Source organism: Cylas formicarius, unplaced genomic scaffold, assembly GCF_029955315.1.
Source record: "Cylas formicarius isolate icCylForm1 unplaced genomic scaffold, icCylForm1.1 PGA_scaffold_6__28_contigs__length_40554024, whole genome shotgun sequence".
Lineage (NCBI taxonomy): Eukaryota > Metazoa > Arthropoda > Insecta > Coleoptera > Brentidae > Cylas > Cylas formicarius.
This window is the reverse complement of record NW_026844347.1, coordinates 35,877,607-35,900,476: the sequence shown is the minus strand read 5'-3', so window position 1 is coordinate 35,900,476 and position 22,870 is coordinate 35,877,607. Positions and strand designations below refer to the sequence as shown.

Genomic DNA, 22,870 nt, shown 5'->3' with positions numbered 1-22,870 from the left:
GCACTATTCAAGTGAGGAGATTTTTAAGCGAGCAGTTTGACGAAAGAACTATTTCATTAAATGGTCCGATATCTTGACCTCTTAGATCCCTTGACCTTTAGCCCTTCGATTTCTTCCTCTGGAGTCATATAAAAAATGAGGTCTATAGATTTTTTGATTCTTCCGAGATTATAAAAACCTTGAGAAAAAGAGTTTTGGTTAGTTAACGGAAATATACTTGCTAGGGTTGTATGAAAAACAATAACCAATTTAAAAAAAGGTTTCGATGCAATTGTGTGATGAGATTTCGGAAATGTCCGATGTGGCTTGGATCCGCGGGATGAGAAACTCACGTGACGCTTCCCGCACGCTGGAACTTTTTTGCGAAACAACAGGAATATATTCACTGACATGACATTTCCGGGAGTTAGAGTAGCCTGTGGGAGTTTCTTTGAAAAAAAAGAAACAAAATTAGTTTGTCCTGCACTTCCGCGGTGGCACTGACGAATACGGTTTCGATATTTACCAGGAAATACACAACTGTCAACCGAGGCGAAATATAACGAGCACGACCAAAACGGCCGGCCATTATTAAAAACGCAACGTCATGCAAATCGGGACAAGTCGCGTGCCGGAAACGGGACAAAATGAACTTCCTCCGCGACTAATTCGAAATTTCCAAGGCATGCGGCCATGTTTACATTTACCGGGAGAAGGACGCTTGCTCGCGTATTCCATCGCATGTAGCACGAACGTATGGCGGACGGGGTAGGAAATAAAGTAAAAAAAAAGACGGTAACGCGAGGGCGTGAATATTAAACTCACTCGTTCCGCATAAATTGGCATTAATAAAAGCAGGAATACGGAGGCAGATAGATGGCGGTCGTATTTATGCATTAAGTGATGCAGTAGATGCAGTTTCGTTCGAGAATCCGCAATTATAATTTACAAGTGGCGCAGTGGTCGCGGACTCTCTCGTGAATGTAGGTCGGCGAACGTAAACTGCCGGTTGCTGCAAATATCCGCTTTGCTGGATTCGAACATGGTCAGATTTTTTTACGTTTCACTTTAGGTTCGTTCCAATTCACCCGAAATAGGTCAGTATACGAAAGGGTATATAACTGATAGAGACCTACGCTGATAACTCGGTTCACTTGCAACACAAAGGAAAAAAGAGAAACCAAGACAAAAGTATAAGAAAGCTGAGGATTATTGATTTCCTACATTACATCAATTCCTACGAGCAAGAGTGTCGTCATATCTGGATTTTCAGAAAAGTCCTAAAAAGTACCCTTTGCCAGACGGTATACCGGCACCATTTCTCAAAAATTGCCCGCTTTTATCGAAGCCTCTTAACATTCTCTTTAATAGATGTCTAGGTCAAGGGATATTTGCAAAAAGCTGGAAAGTGGCCCCGATAGTTCCTATTTTAAAGTCTGGTAATTCTACAGACGCCGCTAATTATCGTCCTATCTTTCTTTTGTCACTTTGCCGAGGCCTTTAAGGCTGCAATTTATTCACAATTGTTTTTTCTGGTAAAGAATGACATGGTTTTCACAAAAACTTGGTACCGTTCAACCATCACATCAATTCTTCCATGCATAATGGTCTTGAGACGTGCGCTGTATATACCGATTTTTTAAAGGTTTTTGATAAAGTACATCATGCAACTCTAATGATAGAACTTGGAAATTTCGGTGTGCATGATGCATTTGTTTGAAGAAAGGCTTAAGCAGCTAGAAGAGTGCACACTAAAATCAACATCAGATTTCCATTCGAATTGGTAGAGTAAGCCTGTCAAGCCTACAATGTAACTAACGGATTTTCGCTGTAGTATGAGTAGAACCATTTTTCCAGTCTTCTTCCATTAATCTTCCAAAGCTTGGCCGTCCGATATACAGACATTTTCACCTTCCACGTGATCGAGTAAACTAGCAAACGTCTCATCAAGAATTCGGTTATCGCCGAGGCATGCCGGAAGGTTTTAATAAGTAATCGGAACTGCTGGAACTATATTATTGACGAAAACGCGTCTGCTTCGGGACCGAACTGAGTTTCTATTAAGTTGGCATAGGTCAAATTCGACGCCATATATTCGATAGTGGTTTAATTGAAACCACATACACACGTTCAGACAAAGAAAAATTTAGTTTCCGAAATAAAAGCCCCTTCATGCTCGGAGTGCAGGTGAGTGTATACGAAAGCCCTAACTCTTTGTATGATTTAAACCTATACATACGAATGCAAGTATTACATATAGGAAAGTTTTAATTACACCTACGTATGATCATAATAGGTCAAGAAAGGGGTGACAGGAAGAGAAACAGAGATTGAGAAAGACACACAAAGAGCGAGAGAGATGAAAAAAGGGAGAGACTGAGTGAGAAAAATGCAAAACAGACGGGTGAAACTTCGTACGCCCGCCACTGGGGTATTTAAAAAAAAGTGGTATGGTCTGTTCATAGATATGAGAAAGTGACCAATTGCTTTTGAATGGGATTATCCAGTAACGTACAATGCAACAAGATTATTACCTAAAGTTTCGGAATTTAAATTCAGGTAAAATTATGGTCCATAATAGAAAACAATCTAGGGCATACAGTATACCTTACCACTCTATATTTAATCCCATTGCACATATTTGGAACCAACTGAAATCTGCCATTCGTCGTAAAAATGTTTTTTCCCGTGTTAACTCCAATGTCCTCAAACTTATAGAAATCGAAGTTTTTAACATCCCTCCGCAAAGTTGGGTAAATTCTATTAAACATATAAAAAAAGCAGAATATCGTAGAATCGTATATCCATATTGCAAATAATATAGAACAAATAATAATGATACTGATATATTATGTGAATAATTTTAAGTAATTTAAGTAGGTAATAAAAATAATTTATAATTTTATTTTATATTTAAACATAAATACATAAATAAATAAATATTGATTAGTACCTTTCCGCACAAAACCCCAAATAATTAAATTCTAAGCAAAGTACGGACCTGTTCGGCCATATTTCATTCTTGCCGCTTGCCCGGGTCTTTCCTTAATTCGTATCAATTAGTCACTTTCTTATATCTATGAACAGACTTTACACACTTTTGATACATAGTACATGTGTGCCAAATTTTATGAAAATTTCTAAAGTTGTATTAAAGATATTAAAAAAATATATTTTATTATTGAAAATTTGAACACTTTGTATCTTAAAAGTATACGACATGTTCATATGAAGTTTTATTTTTAAGAAGGACTCTGCATGTCGCCTGCAGGTTTATAATGCTGGCCTGATTTTTCACTTGCTTTTCCGTAGCAGAAATGCATATCGCGATATCCAGTATCACCCTTCTGTAAATGAAAAGTGCGGGGTATTCCGACCGAGAATAAAAAATCGATTTTTGGCTAAACATGAGTAGCAATTTGTGGGGATTTGTGATTCTGCTTAAGGCAATGTGTCCCATATTGCAAATCACTCAAAATAAATAAAATACAGGAAAAAAAAGGTTCTTGGTAAAGTGCCCTCTAGTGACAGATTTCTGAAACACTTTTATTTTGTAACGATTACTTTTACTAAATCATGACTTCTCCAAATTTCCGAACTCAATTTCCGAACACCCTGTATAGATTTTTAATTGGAACAAATTTGTTTCAATTGTTTTCTGCAATAAGCTAACACCTAAATCTAAAAGTTATATGTTATGATATACAAAATGGTTCGTGGGTAATAGAAGCGCGTAAAATAAGCCCCAAATCTGTATTGTTTTATTTTTTAGCTATCTCGGGGGACTCAAAATGGAGTACGCTGTTATATAACCAAATAATGCCACATTTTATATTTAATTTTGAATCTCCCTGTACGATGCGATTAATGGGCGTCATTTTGGAAAATTTGCTTTTATGGACGTTTCTATCTAGGTTACGCGTAAAGGTGAAAACTGATCTGGACAGGACAGATTTTTTTTTTCTCACAAATTTTGCTATATAAAACCTAGACTTGGGTTTTTTAAATGAAACAGATTGTATGTCCTTTAATAATTTTACTAGGTGCGTTATTATAGTTCATAAAAAATGTATAACACGCCAGTGTTTTATATATCTTTAATTTTATTTTTTAAAGCAGAAGAAGAAACAATTTACCATAAAAAGTGTGTGCCATATATTAATGATCATAATATTATATCAAATTTCTCATGATTCTCATATTTTGGGCAAACATGTTCCATGGCAAAATAAAAAGACGGTAAAAATAAAAATTACTATTACGCATAGTCACGACTGGTTGACAATAAAGTACAATATATTTTCTATGAATTTCATGAAACCGGCAGCACGCTGGCACTATTAATGAGGGCGTGCTAAAACCATCAAAAATGGCACACGCTGTACATAATTTTTTATATGCGATGCCATAAGCTACTATTCCTGCACATATTTCAACTGCATTCCACCGTTCTTTGCGAGAAAGATGCGAAACTCTTTTTAAATGCGGCAGCGGTTTCCGGTAGCCGTGAAGGATCTGAAAAGTCACCCTATTCTTCCCCTGCATCCGCCCGAAAAAGTTTTAATAGATTCTTAAATGGTTTCCTGGCAGCGCTGTCCGAACGTCGGATGATTCAGATCGATTTTTCTTCTGCAGGAATAAAATTTCGTCCCTGTCTATCGAAGATGCAATAAAATTACGAATGGATTTCTTAAATTTTTGCTTTGGGGTCAATCTTTTTTTTTTGTGTGGGTTTGATATTGAAACATCAGTCTGTCATTTTTATGAAACAATTTGCTTTTGGTATGGGTTGGGTTTTTATATTCTGCTTATAGAATAATGAAGAGCACCACTTAAATTGTACGATGCGTCTCTTACCTTCTACGAACATCCAGAAGAAGGTTGTGATGTGGAAATAATGAAGCAACGTGACCGCGAATACGCACGTCACTACACCCAACTGGTTGCGAAAATTCATCTGAAAAAAATTTTTTTTAATGTAGGGGTGTCTGTTTTTTTTTAGATAGATTTTACAGAATTTTAGGTTGTGTTTTCGCGTTAACTTAAAATGTATGTTTTATATAAATACGTACATATTTTAAATATTTCCTTTTTTGCTTTAGTAAATTAAAAATTATATACCATTAATTGCGATTTGGAAAAACTGAAGACGATAATTTAACTTAAAAATTAATTTTGATTGCAAAAAGATGTAAAAATGCAAGGGAAATTAAAAAAAAACTAGTAGTAACTAGTAAAATTTAACTAGAGAAATCGGGTTTGTGCCTATTATTTGCTATTTTTTCAATTTAACCCATAACAAATAAGTAATCTGCGATAAAATCTACTTACCATTTCTTATTCGATAAATAACCAAATTGACAATTTAGACAATTTTCTGATATTAAAAAAAAAAAAGTTTCAAAATTTTAAATACGAATTTTGAACCAATGTTGTGATAAAATTTTAGCTTTTTTGGAATTTCAACAAAACTTGAAAAACAAAGAATGCATACATTTCTAGGCCGTCTGTCGAATTTTCAGTGTGTAGCTTAATTTTAAAAACACATGTCGGAAATAAAAAAGCATTTCAAAAAACTGCATTTAACAAAATTCACAATTTTTCAGTATGAAACGCGAGAGAAAAATAAATTTTGCATATTCACGTACAAACACCAAGTATAGTGCTCTAACAAATAAATGGGTTTGCGACAAAACTTACCTGTGCCGGTCAGTGCAGGATTGGACCAGCTTATTAACTTAAAATACGTTTTAAAATATTTGGCCTTTATTTGCACAGCATACACTTTTTTTTTATAAAGAATACATTTAAAAATTCTACATACCATGTTGTTGATGACTCTGATAGTAGCCTATTGTGAGGAATGTTATGTAGAAGAACTATTGTTCAAAAAGTTTTTGTCTGACCGTTTTCTGACTCAGTATACAGGGTTTTTCACTTAAAACTCCGCACGCCAATAAGTCCAAAACGAAAAGAAATATTTAATTTATGTAAAAAGTAGTCAAAGTGGGGGGTCAAGTAGATATTTCCTAAAGTATAAAAAATTCGACGCCTGCAAAGAGCTGGGCGTCGCGACACGTCGAAAAATTATTCGATTGCAGAGACTTTGGAAATACGCGCATACAAAAGTACATATTATTTAAAAACTTTTTTGTTATTTACTCAAACTTATTTACTTCACCTGTTTCTAAGTTATACCGATTTAAAGTAAACATTTCTTGATTAATAAAAAATGTGATTAACGCTTATTTTTACAAGTATGCCATGAATGTTAGTTACTATGGCAACCATTGTTATCGCAGTTGTTTTAAGTGCAATTACAAACGTAAGTTGTTATTGCTGTATCAAAAAATTGTCACATTTTGTCACAAGAAATATCCAAATTTGTTCGGTTAAAAAAAAACTAAGAATTATTATGTGAAAATGGTGCAATTTAGCAATGAGGAAAAAGTAGACATGTTACTGGTGTTTGGAGAATGCAGATGAAATTGTAGAGAAGCGAAAAGAGTTTACGCACGGCGTTATCCGCATAGAAGAGTCCCCGATGCAAAAACCTTTTCAAGTTTATGTAAAAACTTAAGAGAATATAGCAGCTTCATAAAACCTAAAAGAGATAGGAACAGGACGGCTACAAATGATGAAAATACTGCTGCTCTAATTCAGCAGGTTGATAATAACCCCAAGATATCCCTATCAGAGATAAAAGAAAATACCGGTGTTACCATAAGTTCTTCGTGGATAATTCTACATAGAAACTCTTTTCACCCGTACAAAAGTAAACTAGTTCATAAACTAGAACCAGGCGATTATGCTAGAAGAATGTATTTCTTAGCGACATTGTCCGATTTGTATAGCCAATTTTCTCTCGAAAATTTTATGGAGCGACGAAAGTCGATTTCAAAATAATGGAATCGTTAATAGACACAACTGTCGTTTTTGGTCCGAAAACCATCCTCGTTGGATTACAGAAAGAGGTAACCAACGAATTTTTAGTATCAATGTTTGGTGCGGTATATTAAATGGATTCGTTATTGGACCTTACTTTTACGAAGGAACTTTAAATGCAGATCGCTATTTAAGATTTCTTCAAACTACACTTCCGGAACTATTAGAAGAAGTGCCTCTTGACACTAGAATGAATATGTGGCTACAGCAGGATGGAGCGCCTGCACATAATGCCCAAATAGTAACGAGGTATTTGAACCTAGAATATCCCAATAGATGGTTTGGTACTAATGGACCGGTAAGGTGGCCGGCGAGGTCGCCGGACATTACACCACCAGATTATTTTCTTTGGGGCTACCTAAAAAACGTTATCTATGAAGAACCTATCGAAGATATGGCTGATCTCATTAACAAAATTAGTGCAGCGTGTGCCGCTATCACAAGAAGGACTCTCCTACAAGTGACCCAAGCTCATCTGTTAAAAGTTTTTGATAGTTGTGTTCGAGCAGATGGACATAATTTTGAACAAAATTTTGGAAATGTCTTATTATGTAGTTAATTGCAATAATAATTTTGGTTATTAACTTGTAGGTATTTTACTGTTTTTTCATTTATTTATCATGTTATCAAAACTAAATCGATAAAAAATAATAAATAAAATCATACTAAAATAGTTGAAATCTATTGATTGTAATTGCACTTAAAACAACTGCGATAACAATGGTTGCCATAGTAACTAACATTCATGGCATACTTGTAAAAATAAGCGTTAATCACATTTTTTCTTAATCAAGAAATGTTTACTTTAAATCGGTATAACTTAGAAACGGGTGAAGTAAATAAGTTTGAGTAAATAACAAAAAAGTTTTTAAATAATATGTACTTTTGTATGCACGTATTTCCAAAGTCTTTGCAATCGAATAATTTTTCGACGCGTCGCGACGCCCAGCTCTTAGCAGGCGTCGAATTTTTTAAACTTTAGCAAATATCTACTTGACCCCCTACTTTGACTACTTTTTACATAAATTAAATATTTCTTTTCGTTTTGGACTTATTGGCGTGTGGATTTTTAAGTGAAAAACCTTGTATACAATTGACACTCTTTTCCCCCAACTTTCTTCAAATAATTCATTTGCTGCAGCATAAAAAGAGTTGTAAACAGGTTTTACAATTTTCTTGGCAACGAGAAATAATTAATTAATAAAACACTGTGTCTATCAGTAGGGATGTCCCCTAACGGACGAGACGTAACGATGTTTCTAAAATCAATATTTGACAAATCAACAACGCAAAAACATTGTTCACTATCCGTGAGATATTAGATATATTAATGAGCTTGATGAGAGTGGTGTAAAATTTTTATATTTTTCAACCAGTGATCATTTCCGAGCAATTATTTTTCATAATTTTGGGCGTGGACTAACAAGAAAATAATGCAAGATATGACTTATCGTGAGATTGAGGCATCTTTTGGCATTAGTATGATCAGCATCAATAAGATATTGCACGATCATTTGGCTGTAAAAAAGATTTGTTCCCATTGGATTCCGGAAAATTTGACAAACGTTCAAAAAAAGGCTAGCCTGAAATAAAACAGCAATCGACCGTGTAGGTCTTCCAAGACGAACAAAATTGAAAAAAGTTGTTCGCGGAATTAGCACTTCAAAGCAAATGGTTGACTGTTGGTTCGGTATATTTCCGTCTATTCCTGTATAATTCCGAATAATACATAACTATTCGTTTGCAAGCAGAAGAGACGAATCATACATCATCATGACAACGCGAGCTCTCACACATCAACTAAAACAAAAGAATTCTTGACCAGCCAAAACATCGAATTGACGGACCATCCGCCGTACAGCCCTGATTTGGCTGACTTCTTTTTATTCCAACGCATGCAAAGGTGCATTAATCTTCGTGGAGAACATTTTGAAAGACAGTAAAATCAATTTCGATGATAAATATTTGTTTTTTCATTATTAGGCCTTTCATATAATAAGTGATGTAAATTTACAACTGTAAGCGGTACTTTATTGATGTCATTAGGTCAAAACCATTTATTTATCTATGAAAGCACTATACACTCAAAATTTCTTCCGCTCGTACGTCTTCGCTTCCTGCAGGCGCAAAAACTCTAATTAAGTCGCAAATTCTATTAACCTTCACCCTTTTTTCGGGCGCATTGTTTACAAACCTTTGAAATTGCCGCGAATTGAGATCCAGGTAAATAGATAAAACGTTTTCTAAACGAAAAGCAATTACTAAGTTCGCGAAAACTTTTGCTCGCGGTCTTTCGTTGATTCCCAATTTCGAATAAGCTCTAATTGCTTCGGGAAAGGTCAACTCGTGCAATTTTAATATTTCCATTTGGTCCGAATTGTTTTCACGTTTCCATCGACTTCCGGTCGTTAAAGAAAGAAAGTTCTTCGGAAGGCAATCGAATTAAACTTCAATGTTCATTAAGGGAGTTTAAAAGAGCTACAAAAATTACATTCGGGGTATAATTTTGTTCATGTTATTCTTATTTATGAACGGTTAAATCATGAAGGCAATTTATAATAATAATAATTATTCTTACACATTATCTAGTAAAATAACATTAATACCAATCTAATTTAACTTTTTAAAGAAGCTCGAACATTGATTTACTATTGAACTGAAGTCTTTCAATACATACTGCATAATAATTTCATAAAAACTGGAAATAATGAACCATTTATATATTTTCTGAAGAATGCCAAAATACTGATTTTTTATTCCTAAATAATAACGATAAATATATGTAATAAGACATTTATTGAAAAACGAAAAAAAAAAGTGACTACTAAGTTAACGGTCAGATTTAACGCATTGTTACATGACTAAAAACAAAATAGATTAGATTAGATTATCCATATTATCAGAACCAGAACCAACCAACCAAAAGATCAGTGAAGCAAAACGCAAAAGATCTATTATTTGGAATCTTACCTCTACCAGAATGATAATCCACATGATATATGTTAGCACGTACGACCACATCAAGTTCATGTGGATTTTGTTTCGTAGACATCTCAGTTCTCTGAAATAAAAAGAGAAAATATTGTGTTCATTGTTTCTTAAATAATTGAAGTAAGTGATAGAATAGTATCATTTTAACCAAATGGTTTATATAAACATGTGTTCGATATCGATCGAACTCTACTCGATCCATTTTCAGCTCATAACTTAAGTTCAATGCCAATAAGTCAGTGGCTATATTATTTAAATCGCAAAAACAAAATGGCAATTGTCTCTGCCAAGAGACTTTATCAATATCGTGAAATAGTGAGTTCAAACGTTAAATTATCTCAAAGTACTCATTAATTATATTATTATTGTTGTTATTGTATTTTGATTCAGTTTATAGTGGCACACTCCCGAAAGCCATTAAAAAAGTAAAAGAGCTTGCTAATATGGAACATTAACATTTGGGAATAGAAAAAAGATCAAACATTTTTGCGCAAAATTATATTGGAAGTGGACCAAATCCTATAAAGTTGAGTCACGTTTTGTGGAGGAAAATAAGAAATGGTTAGATTACCCCTTTGATTTTCTAAAAACTCATCTTAAAGGTATTTAAAAGATATGAATATACAGAGAGCATACGGAAAATTTTTGTACTATATGGAAGAAAAAAATATTTTTAAAATGTTTTTGTGACTTTTTTCCATTTTTAACGATGTATATTTTCCAACTTCAAAGCAATAAACCTATAAATAAAAGTTAACTAAAGCTTAGTTAAACAATTTCTTCTTAAAGTGCTCGTTTTATCTGGCATCAGAATTACAAAGAAATACCAAAATATTTAAAAATGTTGTTTGGCTATGACATTTCTATTTAAAAAGTTCATAGTTGACAAGATTTTTGTTGTACATATTTTATTTAGATTTTAAATAAGTTACAGTTTTGTTGTTAACCTATAAACTTCAATTATTTATTTGTTTAAAAAATACCTAATATTGCCAACAACTGACCTAATGTGGGCAGCATTAAATTCAACAAGAATTGCTATCTTAAACCCCGAATATATCAAAAAGTAAATCAAATTTAAATATAACATAAGCTATTATTATTATGAAAATAACACATTACCTCAATTTTTGCCTGCCTTATGCAAAATTCGAATAGGAATTTCTTAAGCAAGTGACCTTTATTTCAACCAAGGATGTGGGAATATATAGGGTTTTCCATTTAAAATAACAACACCCTGTATCAACGGAATTATAATATTTTAAATATTCAGGAGATTCTTTTTAACGGAACTTTTTTCCGTATCTCCTATGGGTTTCCAGATCGTATTGTGGATTGTTTTATTTGGCACACGGTGTACCTATTTTTAAAACGATAAATGTAATATCTCAAAAAGTAATTTTGCATGTTAGAAAAATTGACAACATTGAGAAAATGAGAGCAATTGTTTTTCCATTAAAATATGAAAAATACACAAAATCTTTGTTGGCAAAATTTAGAACCAGCAGCTCCCCCTTACGTCGCCGACGGGGGAGCCACGGAACACGCTGACAAAGGGGAATTTGCCAAATCTCGATTGACAATAATTATTAAATTCGAAAAATTTAATAAAGCCGTGCGCCGATTCGTTTTTCTGATTTGCTCAAAAATTCCGACGAGAGATAAAAAAATCGTCGAATCGAAAAAACGCCAAAAGCACGCCGGAATGAATCGTAGGAGAAAAAAATAAATTCCCGATCCACGTCGGAAACAAATCGGGCGTGAACGGATACGTGTGACATCTCGTCGTATTTGTTAGATTTGCCGGTGTCATTCGGTGGCTTGGATTGCTTTTTTTGTCCCATATTCACATATTTTTATTCAACGCGTAAACGAATTTCGTTCCGGATTCGCAGCTGGCTTTGCCCGCCGACGCATTTACGGAGTGTCCCGAAATTAGTGGGTCAAAGTACAGTGGACTTCGGATATAGTAAACCCGTTTATTGTGAACACTGGGTTATAATGAACACTTTTTAAAATACACTCAAAAAATCTCATAAGACAAATGTAAATATTTACTGTTTATAGTGAACTCGGATATAGTGAACGAAATTTCGTCAAGATTAAAATACATTTTCCGTTTTTAGTGAACTTTTTCGGGGGTTCACCCGGTAATATCGCGGAGAAAGGTTAAAATATATACCACATTCGTTTTGTTATTGTTTTGATCTCAGTTGTGATTTAGATTTCGTGGAAAATACTGATGACAAATGGAGAAGCAAATTAAGAAAAATACGATGTTATACAAAAAATTAGTGGTATGAAACAAAATCATATTTGTCGTGAAATGAATTTGCCTAAAGCAACTGTCTCGACTACCTGGAAAAAAAGTTGTAAAACGTTCAGAAAATCAGCTTATGAGGGCGTCAATAAAGGACTTTTACAGTGAATTACCCAAAAAAGAAAACAAAGTGTTCCCGTAAGTGGTGCAGTTCTTCAGCAAAAAGCAAGGGACATGGGAAGTCGAATAAAAGCAAGAGATTTTGTGCATTTCAGAAGTTGGATTGAACGTTTTAAGAAGAGAAATTGTATCTCTGGAGGAAAAATTGTTGGTGAGTCCGCATCAGTTGATATGAATGTTGTTAATAGCTGGCTCACAACACAATATTTTTAACGCCGATGAGACCGGCCTTTTCTACAAACTAACCAATGATAAGACATTGACATTCCAAGGAGAGAGGTGTGCAGGTAGAAAATTGTCCAAGGTTCGACTAACAGTTCTGGTTACTGCAAACATGTCTGGGACAGAAAAGAGGAAGCAGTTTGTTATCGACAAATTAGTAAACTCAAGATGTTTTAAAAACAAGACCCTACCAGTCAAGTACAGGTCAAACGGCAAAGCGTGAATGACATCTGACTTATTTACCTCCAATGGGATACAGAATTGAAGAACAGAAAAATTATTCTTCTAGTAGATAATTGTCCAGCACATCCCAATGTTCCGTTGAACCAAATCAAACTGGTTTTTATACCACCCAATACCAATTCAAAACTTCAGACATAATCCAATCCCTGAAGTGTCACTATAGGAAGATTTTGCTGATAAAGATGATAGAAGCAATTGATGATGGGCAAGAGTTTTCAGTGAGCTTATTGGATGCCGTAAATTTTATTCAACGTGTTTGGCAGGAAGTTAGCGAAAACACTATTGCAAACTGTTATATATGCATTATTCTTTGAAGCAGAAGATAATTTTGCCTCTAACGGAATGGCTAAGAAAACATTCAGGAGATCCAAAAAATACCCAGAAAGCCCTTGCAGATTGAACATTTCGACTTCAAAAGTTACGTTTCAATAGACGATCAAGCGAATCTTTGACAGAAGACGAAATTATCCAGTTAGCGTCAACAGGAATCTATAACAGGAAATGTAACATTAAAATAATGACTGATTTACGTTTTTTTTTTTTAATGCAGAATTGAGTGAAAATGAGCACAACACTACTTTTATTTTTTTATTTAAAAAATCCTTGTTTTGGTAATTGAATTGAAATAATCTTTTTCAAGTAGTTTGAAAACCGCAATTCCTTGTCCATTGTCAATTTTTTTTAATGAAACATTATACTGAATTACTTTGTCATTTATGTAAGCAGAAAGGAACTTTTGTCTTTTTTAAGTCCAAACGATGTAAAAACGGACGTGTTAGCGTTTAGTTGCAGACAGTGCTTCTAGAAAATGTTTTGAATATTATACAAATCGTGATTAACAGCTACCAGCGCCTGTGCCGATTCCTAAAATGATAAATAAATTTGTGCGTCATCGGCCTAATAATTGACTTAGGCACGAAAAACATGACAGAAAAATTTGAAATATACATAGAGAGAAAAGGATCGGGCCTAATATAAATTGAGATATAAAAAGAAGATAATTTGGAGTTGTATGCTACTGCTTGACTGCAATAACTGAGATAACTAGAAAGTAGATTTACTGGGTTTACAGAAAAACGTAAAAAGGAAAATGTAAAAGTGCGGTTAATGGAGAATGATTGAGCGTTTCAAAAGCTTTTGATTAATCCAAGAGAACAGTAAGTTTACCTTCATCTAGAACTTCAAAAACATGACCAGTAATTTTCAAAAGGGCAGTTGTGCAGCTTTAAAACCTGATCGATTTACCGGTATAATAGAATTGTTATTCAAATACTTTTGAAACTGATTGATCTGATGTTAAAATTCCTTGGATTTGGTAGTTTAGGCAGAGGAATTTACCTGACGAGATATTAATTATTATAAAAGGAAAAATGAAGGTTTGAAGCGGACAAAACAAAAGGCATAAAATATATGGGAGAAAAAAAAAGATAGATTTACTTTTGAAAGCAAGTTCGATCGAACCGACGCAGGAGGAATTTAGAAGATTTATAAATAGTATTTGCAGTTCAAAACTTCCTTAATTTTTTATAATTATGCGATATTTTTTGTGACGAGTGTACATGCCGCCCCTTAACGGAGTCATAGGCATTAAAGATACTAGACTTGAGAATAGTGTTTTATTTAAATTTGTTGAGAAAGTTTTGAAATTTGATTCTAAAATGATAAATGTCAAATTTTGGTAAGGGGCGCAAATTTTGAGGGGCACAGGTAATACAGGCAACGACAACTGCAATAACTTTTTCGATAGCGATATCACTAGGATGGATCATTTTCGAGGAAAATGGAATTAAAAAATGTTTACCATGTTTACCATGCCCATCTTGTTAATTCATCATAAACTGCAAAGTAGGCCTTTGTTAAAAGTTTGACAATTGTGGTAGGTTTTTGTGAAAAAAAGAGAATTCATTTTATTGCAGAATGTGGATCATTTAACAAAATCAGTTTTATTTATTTCACAAATAACAGTACCAACCGCAACAATTATCGGTCGTAGTTATTATCATGAAGAAACATTTTCGGAGACCATTTCAGACACGAGGCTGATTCAGTCCGAAAATTTTAGGCCAAAACCGGTTGAAAATTGGGACGTCAGCTGTCAGGGAACTTTTCATTTCTTAAACTTTAGGACAAAATACATCCGTTGCTATGGCAGTCTCTCAACAAAATCAATGGTAAAATTTTTATGTCCTTTTTGTATGTATTTTGTTGTTCGGAAAGTCATTTCGTTTTTTTTGGGGAACATGAAAGACAGTTTTCGTATAATGAATAAATATTTTATTAAATTATATATTGGCCATTCTGGTCCAACACCTTTTGCCATCTTTCTAGCAGTAACATAATTCCCCTCTCATAAAAGTTTTGGTCCTTGCTGGCAAAAAACTGGTTCAGGTGGTTTTTGACATCTTCATTTGAGGTAAAGGTTTTGCCATCCAAAAAATTTTGCAGGGACCGGAACAAATAGTAGTCGGAAGGCGCCAGATCTGGAGAATATGGTGGATGTTGCAGTACGTCCCATTCAAGCTGTAAAAGTTTTTTGCGAGTGACCAAACTTGTGTGAGGTCTCGCATTATCCTGGTGGAACACTACACCCTTCCTGTTGATTAATTCGGGCCTCTTCTCTTTAAGTGAATCATTCAATTTGTCCAGTTGATGACAATAGACTTCTGAATTAATCGTTGTATTGTCCGGCAAAAGCTCAAAAAAAACGATTCCTTTGACATCCCACCAAACGGAGAGCATCACCTTTTTTTGGTGAATGTTGGCTTTTGACACGCTTTGAGCCGGTTCATCTTTTCTGCTCCATGACCCCTTGCGTTTAACATTGTTGTATACAACCCATTTTTCGTCCCCAGTAATAATCCGCTTCAAAAATGGATCATTTTCTTGACGTTTGAGGAGCGAATCACACACGTCAACGCGACGACACAAATTTCGCTCCGTAAGGACATGGGGCACCCACACATCGAGCTTCGAGGTTAAGCCCATGCCTTTTAAATGGCCATAAACAGTCGAATTCGACAAATTTAATCTCTCACCGATCTCTCGTGTGGTTATTCGCCGATTTGCATCAACTAATGCCTTTATCGCATCTTTGTCAGCTTCGACCGGCCTTCCAGACCGTAGTGCATCTTCGACATCAAATTTGCCGGATCGAAATTTTGCAAACCAGTTCTGGCACTGGCGTACTGTTAACACGCCTTCTCCATACACATCCGTCAATTTTTTTCTCGCTTGGACAGCATTTTTACCTTTTCTGAAGTAAAAAAGTAAAATATGACGAAAATGCTGCTTATTGCTCTCCATATTTAAAAGGGCACCAACCAAAAACTACTGCGTAGAATTAATAGAACTTTTTCACACACAAGCCTTGCAATATCAGCTCTCAAGACATATAATGGTTATGCGGCTTAAGTGTGAAGTTGGTTTCGAAAAAACGTAATTAAGTCCTCTGACGGGAAAAAAAGAAATGACTTTCCGAACAACCTTATACATTTGGAACTAATATAGTGTATTATGCAACAAGTGCGGTAAACAGCATTTGACACACGAGTTTATTTGACACGAGCGGAGCGAGTGTTTAATAAACGAGTGAGTTAAAAAGTTTACCGAACGTGTTGCATACTATACTTTTTCTACGACCGTTAGTTTTTGGGTACATTTTCGCACGATAACACGAATACATTCACTGACATGATCGTCTGAATTTACAAACGTCAAAATTCAAGCTGTGCGGCAAAATCTCCGAAAACATCCGATTGCTCCCAAACCCGTGCGGTAAAATCCCGGAAATGTCCGAAGTGACTCGGATCCGTGGCAAACGAAACTGACGTGGTAAAGTGACGCTTCCCGCAAGCTAGATCGGTGTGTAATTAGGTATTTTACAGACGGGGGTAGAAAAAATATATTATTACTATTTTACTGTTGCTATTATTTAGACTGCGAATCAAATGTACTAAATTATTTAGACGATTTTTTTTCTCACCCACAACTTTAGGTAAGTCGAATTGGCTAGTCTAACGCCTTACCAACCTCGCCTTAGTCAGAAAAACGCACGTGGCGGACGAGTTAGAGATAAACTTCGAAATTGGTCGTTATTTTTAATTTCCCCGGAAAAATTAAATCGAGGCATCTAACCAACGACGCGTATCAAAGGGCCGAAGGGTAAATATGTCTGGCGCCGAAACGAAGTCTTCATTTATTTTTAATAACGTCAGTGTACAAGGTCTTTTCGCGGATATTATTTCGAGACTGCTTTTATAAAAGCCGTAACCTATTCTGGAACATTCCGATACACTTGCCATGAACTTGCGTCGTAAAATTTTTATGTAGAGCGGAGACGAGTCGTTTGCGTTTTATTTTTTGCTTCGATGCTGACCCACCACAAACGATCTTTTAAAATGAGAGGGATGCGTGATTTAAATACCGTTTTCTAATCTGGAAACTTTGCGTTGTTTTAAAAATACACATTTCTCTTAGTTCCTTACAAGTTTAAATTTTAAAATTGATATCTTGGAAACAGCAGATAATGTACAGGGTGGCGTATTTAAAAGGGGCCTATCCCTTATCTCTAAACCTACGGGGATTAAAAAAACAATTTATATAGAAACGTTGTTTCTATTAAAATGACTTTTATTATTTTTTATTTTCCTAATCGTCACTTTATTGTGGTAAAACAAAGTTAAATTTTTTTTTAATAGAATACCCTACATTATTTATTTTTTTACGAAAATAGTGATCAAATTCAAAATATTTTCCTAAAAGATGCGTTATTGCCATGTTTCACAAAATGTCACAAAATGATAGCCACTTTAATAGCAATTTCAATTATATAACGTAGTACGGGTCTCTGACTTACCGTTTTGGCTTAATTGACAATTATTTTCCAATAAGACATAAATTCTTTTACATTCATAATTTAAGAATTTTGTAAATAAGGTCCTTAAATGGAAAAACTTTAAAAAAATATTCATATTCTTAATAATATAGACCACATGTCTTTAAAAAATATAGAGAGACCTGCCTGTTGAAAGACACTAACACAAAGTTGGTGATATTTTTAATTTTGACCTTTTTGAAATAATCATCGCAGTAGCTTTGAAAACAATAGGAGTTCTCTGTTGTGGTAATATTACTGAATTTTTGATCAGTATATTATAATATTTTAAGCGTATTTTTCCGTACTTCCATATTTTTGTATTTGTTTTATGAAGTAGCAGTAGTAGGCTGTACTTAACTCTGATCTATGCAGTTTTACGGTATCTATCTAGGTAGCTATGATCAAATAAAAACAATTGCTATGATACACAAGCCCATATAGCTCAAAAACGCCTTGACATATCACGATGCGGTTTTCAGTTTCTGACTTCTCTCGAATATCGAGCCCGTTTTGGACTAACTATGCAGCAAATGCTTGAAGCCATAGAGGTGCCTCGACTTTGGACCACCATGTAGTACATAGTAGTATGCCCCAGTACAAAAGTCGACGTACTTTTTGAACACATCCCGTATATAACTCGAAATTTTACACTAAAATTTCGAGTTGAAAGGAGAAATTTTAAAATTTAGCCTGGAAACACCAAGTCTTGTTGCGAGTATCAATACCAATACCAGTTGAAGAGACTTACTTGAAGTAGGTGAAAATAAATATTGCTATCGCTAGAGTAAAAGCACTCAGCACGAATCCCGTGACGTAAATGTTGACCTGGGTGTTGACGATGTCCACTGGAAAAGGATCGATTTCCTTGCACTGGCTGTAGTTCGTTTTCGACCAAGTGCCGTTCCACAAACACTTCCGTGTAGCGTTTTCTGAAAGAAAAACAATATAAAGATTTACTTAATCTGAAACAAATAGCGGCCTTTAATTTGAAAATAAATTACTGAAACTCATTTCTAAAGGGTGCGGAGCGGGGACGCTGCTGGCAATAAACAACTAGAAATACAACAAACGTCAACAAGAAACAAATGATTTTTTATTTTAGTGATCTGGATTATTCAGTGGGGAGCGTCTTGACGAATAAAATTTATTCAGCAGATCAACTATTTCTGTTTATTTTCCAACATCTTAACAAGAAATTCATTTTATCGTATTCAGATTGCAATGTGGAAAGCCCTTATTAGTAGAAGGTCTAATTGAATTCAAAATATGTAAGGAACCAGATATCAATAAATCAAAGTATAATGTTGTATTGTGCATTCAAACTAGCAAAATTTAAAAATACTATATCCACATAAACCCATACAAACTCATATATAAACAAACCAACCATTCGAAATTTTATTGCAATTGGTCCCTTTCTATCATGGTCATCGCTCGTTTTTAGGCCAATTTAGGAATTGGTGTTCAAAAAATAATAGTCCTAGCAGAATACTATCCCCTAATAAAAGTTCCATTAAAATGATATCTACAGTGTTTAAAATTGTATAAATAATCCTCAAATCGCATATTTTGTGTTATGATTTTTTGGGGCCTCACTTAATCTGTCGCCCTCCTCCACTGCAATGATTTAAATAAAAGATATTCAACCTCAAAACTAAGTAGAATGTCGTCTAGATCTAAATTAATGCTTTTTAGGAGAATTGAGCACCCAACTGCAACTTGTGGTGAAAGGTTTTAAAATTGAGGCTTGATAGTTTGCCGAAGAGTATACTGGTACCAACTGTGTCGAAGAGGTAGATTGGTTTTGTGAATTTTAGGAAAAGCCTAGAGTCTAGGCATTTTAGAGTTTTGAGAAGTGACTGCCTTTCTATGGATTATGGAAGGGGTGAAGCTTTAATGACGAATTTAACTTTACGTTCTATCGAGCAAAAATATCAAGCAGACTAAAAGACTAAAAGAATATCAGTCAGACTGTCAAGTTGCACAGCCTGGGGCCATCTATTTTCATATTGCAGAATTTATATGATTATCTGAAACGTACCTGAACAGTATTTAAATGGTTATTTCTATTTCCTGGTTTTGTTTAATTTTCAATTTATTCAGACGAGTGAATATGTTCTAACATTTTGCATGCGTAAATTGGTGCAAGGTCACGGCTGACGTTCCGCCCGTTGGCAAGCAACAACAGTCATCCTCGCTTTCAAAAATAAGAATGGGGGAAAATGCGGTTGTAAATAAAAACCAAACTGCCAGAGCTTTTAGCTTCATGAGGCAATAAAGTCATCCATATCGATGACATGGGTTGGTCGTTAAGTCGGGAATTTTTAAAAAGCCTCAAATCACGATATTCCGAGTTTATTAACGAGCTGAAAACTTGATAATCGGGTAGAATTTTTAAAAAATAACAATAGTGGATAGGGAAGTTAAAAAATATACGCTCATTAGAGTTACCATATTCAACACCAGCAAGATAGTCAAGTATAGTAGAACCGACGATCTAACGAACGTGACATTTTTAATTTTGAGCCGACATTAATTTTTAATGATATACCGGGTGACACAAGAATGTGGGAGCACTCTATAACTTTTAAACGGCTTGAGATAGTGATTTGAAATTTGGAAGGGTTAATATAGGCTGAATGTCCAAGTTTCGAATTTTAAATGGCACAACGTATACTTTTTTGCATTTTTGGTTTCAGAAGATCATTCTATATATTCTCTTTTTCTTTGTTTTTTTCTTTTTAATTTTTGAAAATTGTATCTAGAAGGTTGTGACGATCATAAATACTATTTACCGGCACACCTGATCATAGGAAAAATTGTAAATGAACTTTTCTGTACTGTTTAATAGCATATAGCATTTAATGTAAAGAACTATTAATTTTTTAAGATCTAGTTTTTCCAAATAGCACCCTAGTGGGAACAAAAACTTTTTAAAACCAGTGCTTTTTTTGCAACATTTTGACACAAAAATTTTCCAAATCCGTTAAAAAATAAGCACACAGGAAGGAAAAAACCAAATAAATAGATACATTTTTATAAAAACAAAATATTACTTAGGTGGCTTTGCTTGTATTCATTATTAATTGTCAAGTCGGTAAGATTAAAAATGCAGAAGAAACTCTCGACAAGCTCATACAGTGGAAAGAAAAAAACAGATTAGTATATAAAAGAAAATCATGGGAGAGTTTTTTCTGAGATTCAATGAATGGAATTTTTTGTTGAAAATGTGTTTTATGGTAAAAAGTTGATATGCTTCTGGAAAACGGGTCAAAAACTAACGTAAGTATTGTATGTATACGTACGTTATAAGCTACAAGCACGTTTTACCTAAAACTCAGAAGAACAAGAGAATAGAAAATTTTTTTCTTTTCAAATCTGTCACTTTTTGGGATAACTCAACAAAATATTTTGAAAATCTTTTACAAAAAAACAAAACCTCAACAATGTCGGTAGAATCGATTTGAAAGTGGTATATCCACATGTGTTACTGTAAGACAAGTTTTACATTGACACAAAACATCACATTCATTTATTTTGGAACTGGAGTTTTGTATTTATTTGAATTAAATAAGTGCGATTTTTCAAAATGTCGTCCTTCTTGTATATAATACCTCCTGACTCTAGAAATTACATTCGCTCTAATCCTTCATAACATTTCTGGAGTTATACTATCAAATGCAACCGATATTCTCCGCTGTATTTCTTGTAGGTCGAACACTGGAGTTACATAAACACGGTCTTTCACATACCCCCAAACAAAAAAATCTAAAGGTGTCAAGTCCGGTGACCGTGGGGGTCAATTCACTGGACCGTATGTTGAGATTAGTCTATCCACAAAAGTCTTCAATTTCATATCTTAGGAATTGTAGATATCGTGCACCAATTGAGGCACCATGAAAAAAAAACAGATCAAATAATAATTCGCCTTCCTATCACTCCTGCCCAAACATTGATTCGGAACCGTTCTTGATACTGTCCGTGATTATTTAAAGAAAATTACGTTAAATAAATTATTATTCTCGTCATGTTTATCTAACAGCCAATTACAATATTGAAATCTTCTTACAAAGTCAGCTTCATAAAAATGTTGAAGGTTATACTTAAAAGAATGATAGCCGTGTTTTTTTAAAATTCTCCTCACAGATTCTCTTGAGATGTCTAATTCTAATACTATTTCTCTTAGCGACGCAACTGGATTTACTTTGACGTATCCCACAACATTGATTTCCATTTCTTCACTTACAATAAAATTATCATATAGATTATTTAGAATTTCAATTCCAGCTTTCTAAAGAAAGAATGTGCAGGAAGGCGTCGTCTCGGATAACGGGCTGTCGAGATTTTTTTCTGCATTCCCCATATATCAGAAATATATCCACTTTTTCTCCATTCGTAAATTGATAATTGTTTTCCATGATAATCCAAATCGATACCACGACAAAATCGATAATCAGATAGAAATGTATACTGTCAGAATTTTCAATCATGCCGAATTGATGAATATAAGCAAAGCCACCTAAGTAATATTTTGTTTTTATAAAAATGTTTTTATTAAATGTATTTTTTAACAGATTTTGAAAATTTTCGTGTTAAAATGCTTCAAAAGCGTACTGATTTTAAAAAGTGTGTGTTCCCACTGGGGTGCTATTTGAAAAAACGAGGTTATTCTGAAAAATTAGACAAGTATAGAAAAGTTTCATTTACAATTTTTTCCATGATCAGGTGACCCGGTTAATAGTAATTATGGTGGTCACAGCCTCCTAGACAGATTTCCCAAAAATTAAATGAAGATTTTAAAAATCAAAAAAAAAAGAGGAAAATCGTCCTATCCTATATAGAATGATCTCCTAAATCCAAAAATCAAAGCGGAAGTGCCTATATTAACCCATCCAAATTTCAAATCGCTATCTCAAGCCGTTTAAAAGTCGTAGATTGTTCCCACTTTCTTGTGTCACCCGGTATACCGCAGGTCTCCGGTGTAACCCGGATTGAGTCTCATTGTGTGAGTGCGTTTGAGTACATGTTTTTGGATGTGCCGCATTCTTAATTTATGTATCCAAAAAATTGCTTTTTTAGGTCTGCTGATTCCCATGTTGGCGAAAAATGCGAATATTTTGAGATAACGGCTTCAAACTTTAATTGAATCATGTAGTAGAGAGCGGTGGGTATTG

General features: G+C 34.3%; 1 protein-coding gene across 14 annotated transcripts in view; it reads right to left on the bottom strand.

Moving 5' to 3' along the window:
• The window catches only part of LOC132704166 (diuretic hormone receptor-like), a 325,297-nt gene that overhangs the window by 39,378 nt on the left and 263,049 nt on the right, over positions 1-22,870 (bottom strand). For all 14 annotated transcript variants that reach the window (XR_009619241.1, XR_009619240.1, XM_060674010.1 and 11 more), the window contains 3 exons: positions 18,445-18,625; positions 9,895-9,985; positions 4,837-4,936 (listed from right to left, as the gene is read on the bottom strand). Coding sequence is in view for 12 of the 14 variants with exons in the window: in XM_060674010.1 (XP_060529993.1) it covers positions 4,837-4,936; positions 9,895-9,985; positions 18,445-18,625 (372 nt within the window). In the remaining 2 variants the exon portion in view is untranslated. The remainder of the gene's footprint in view (positions 1-4,836; positions 4,937-9,894; positions 9,986-18,444; positions 18,626-22,870) is intronic.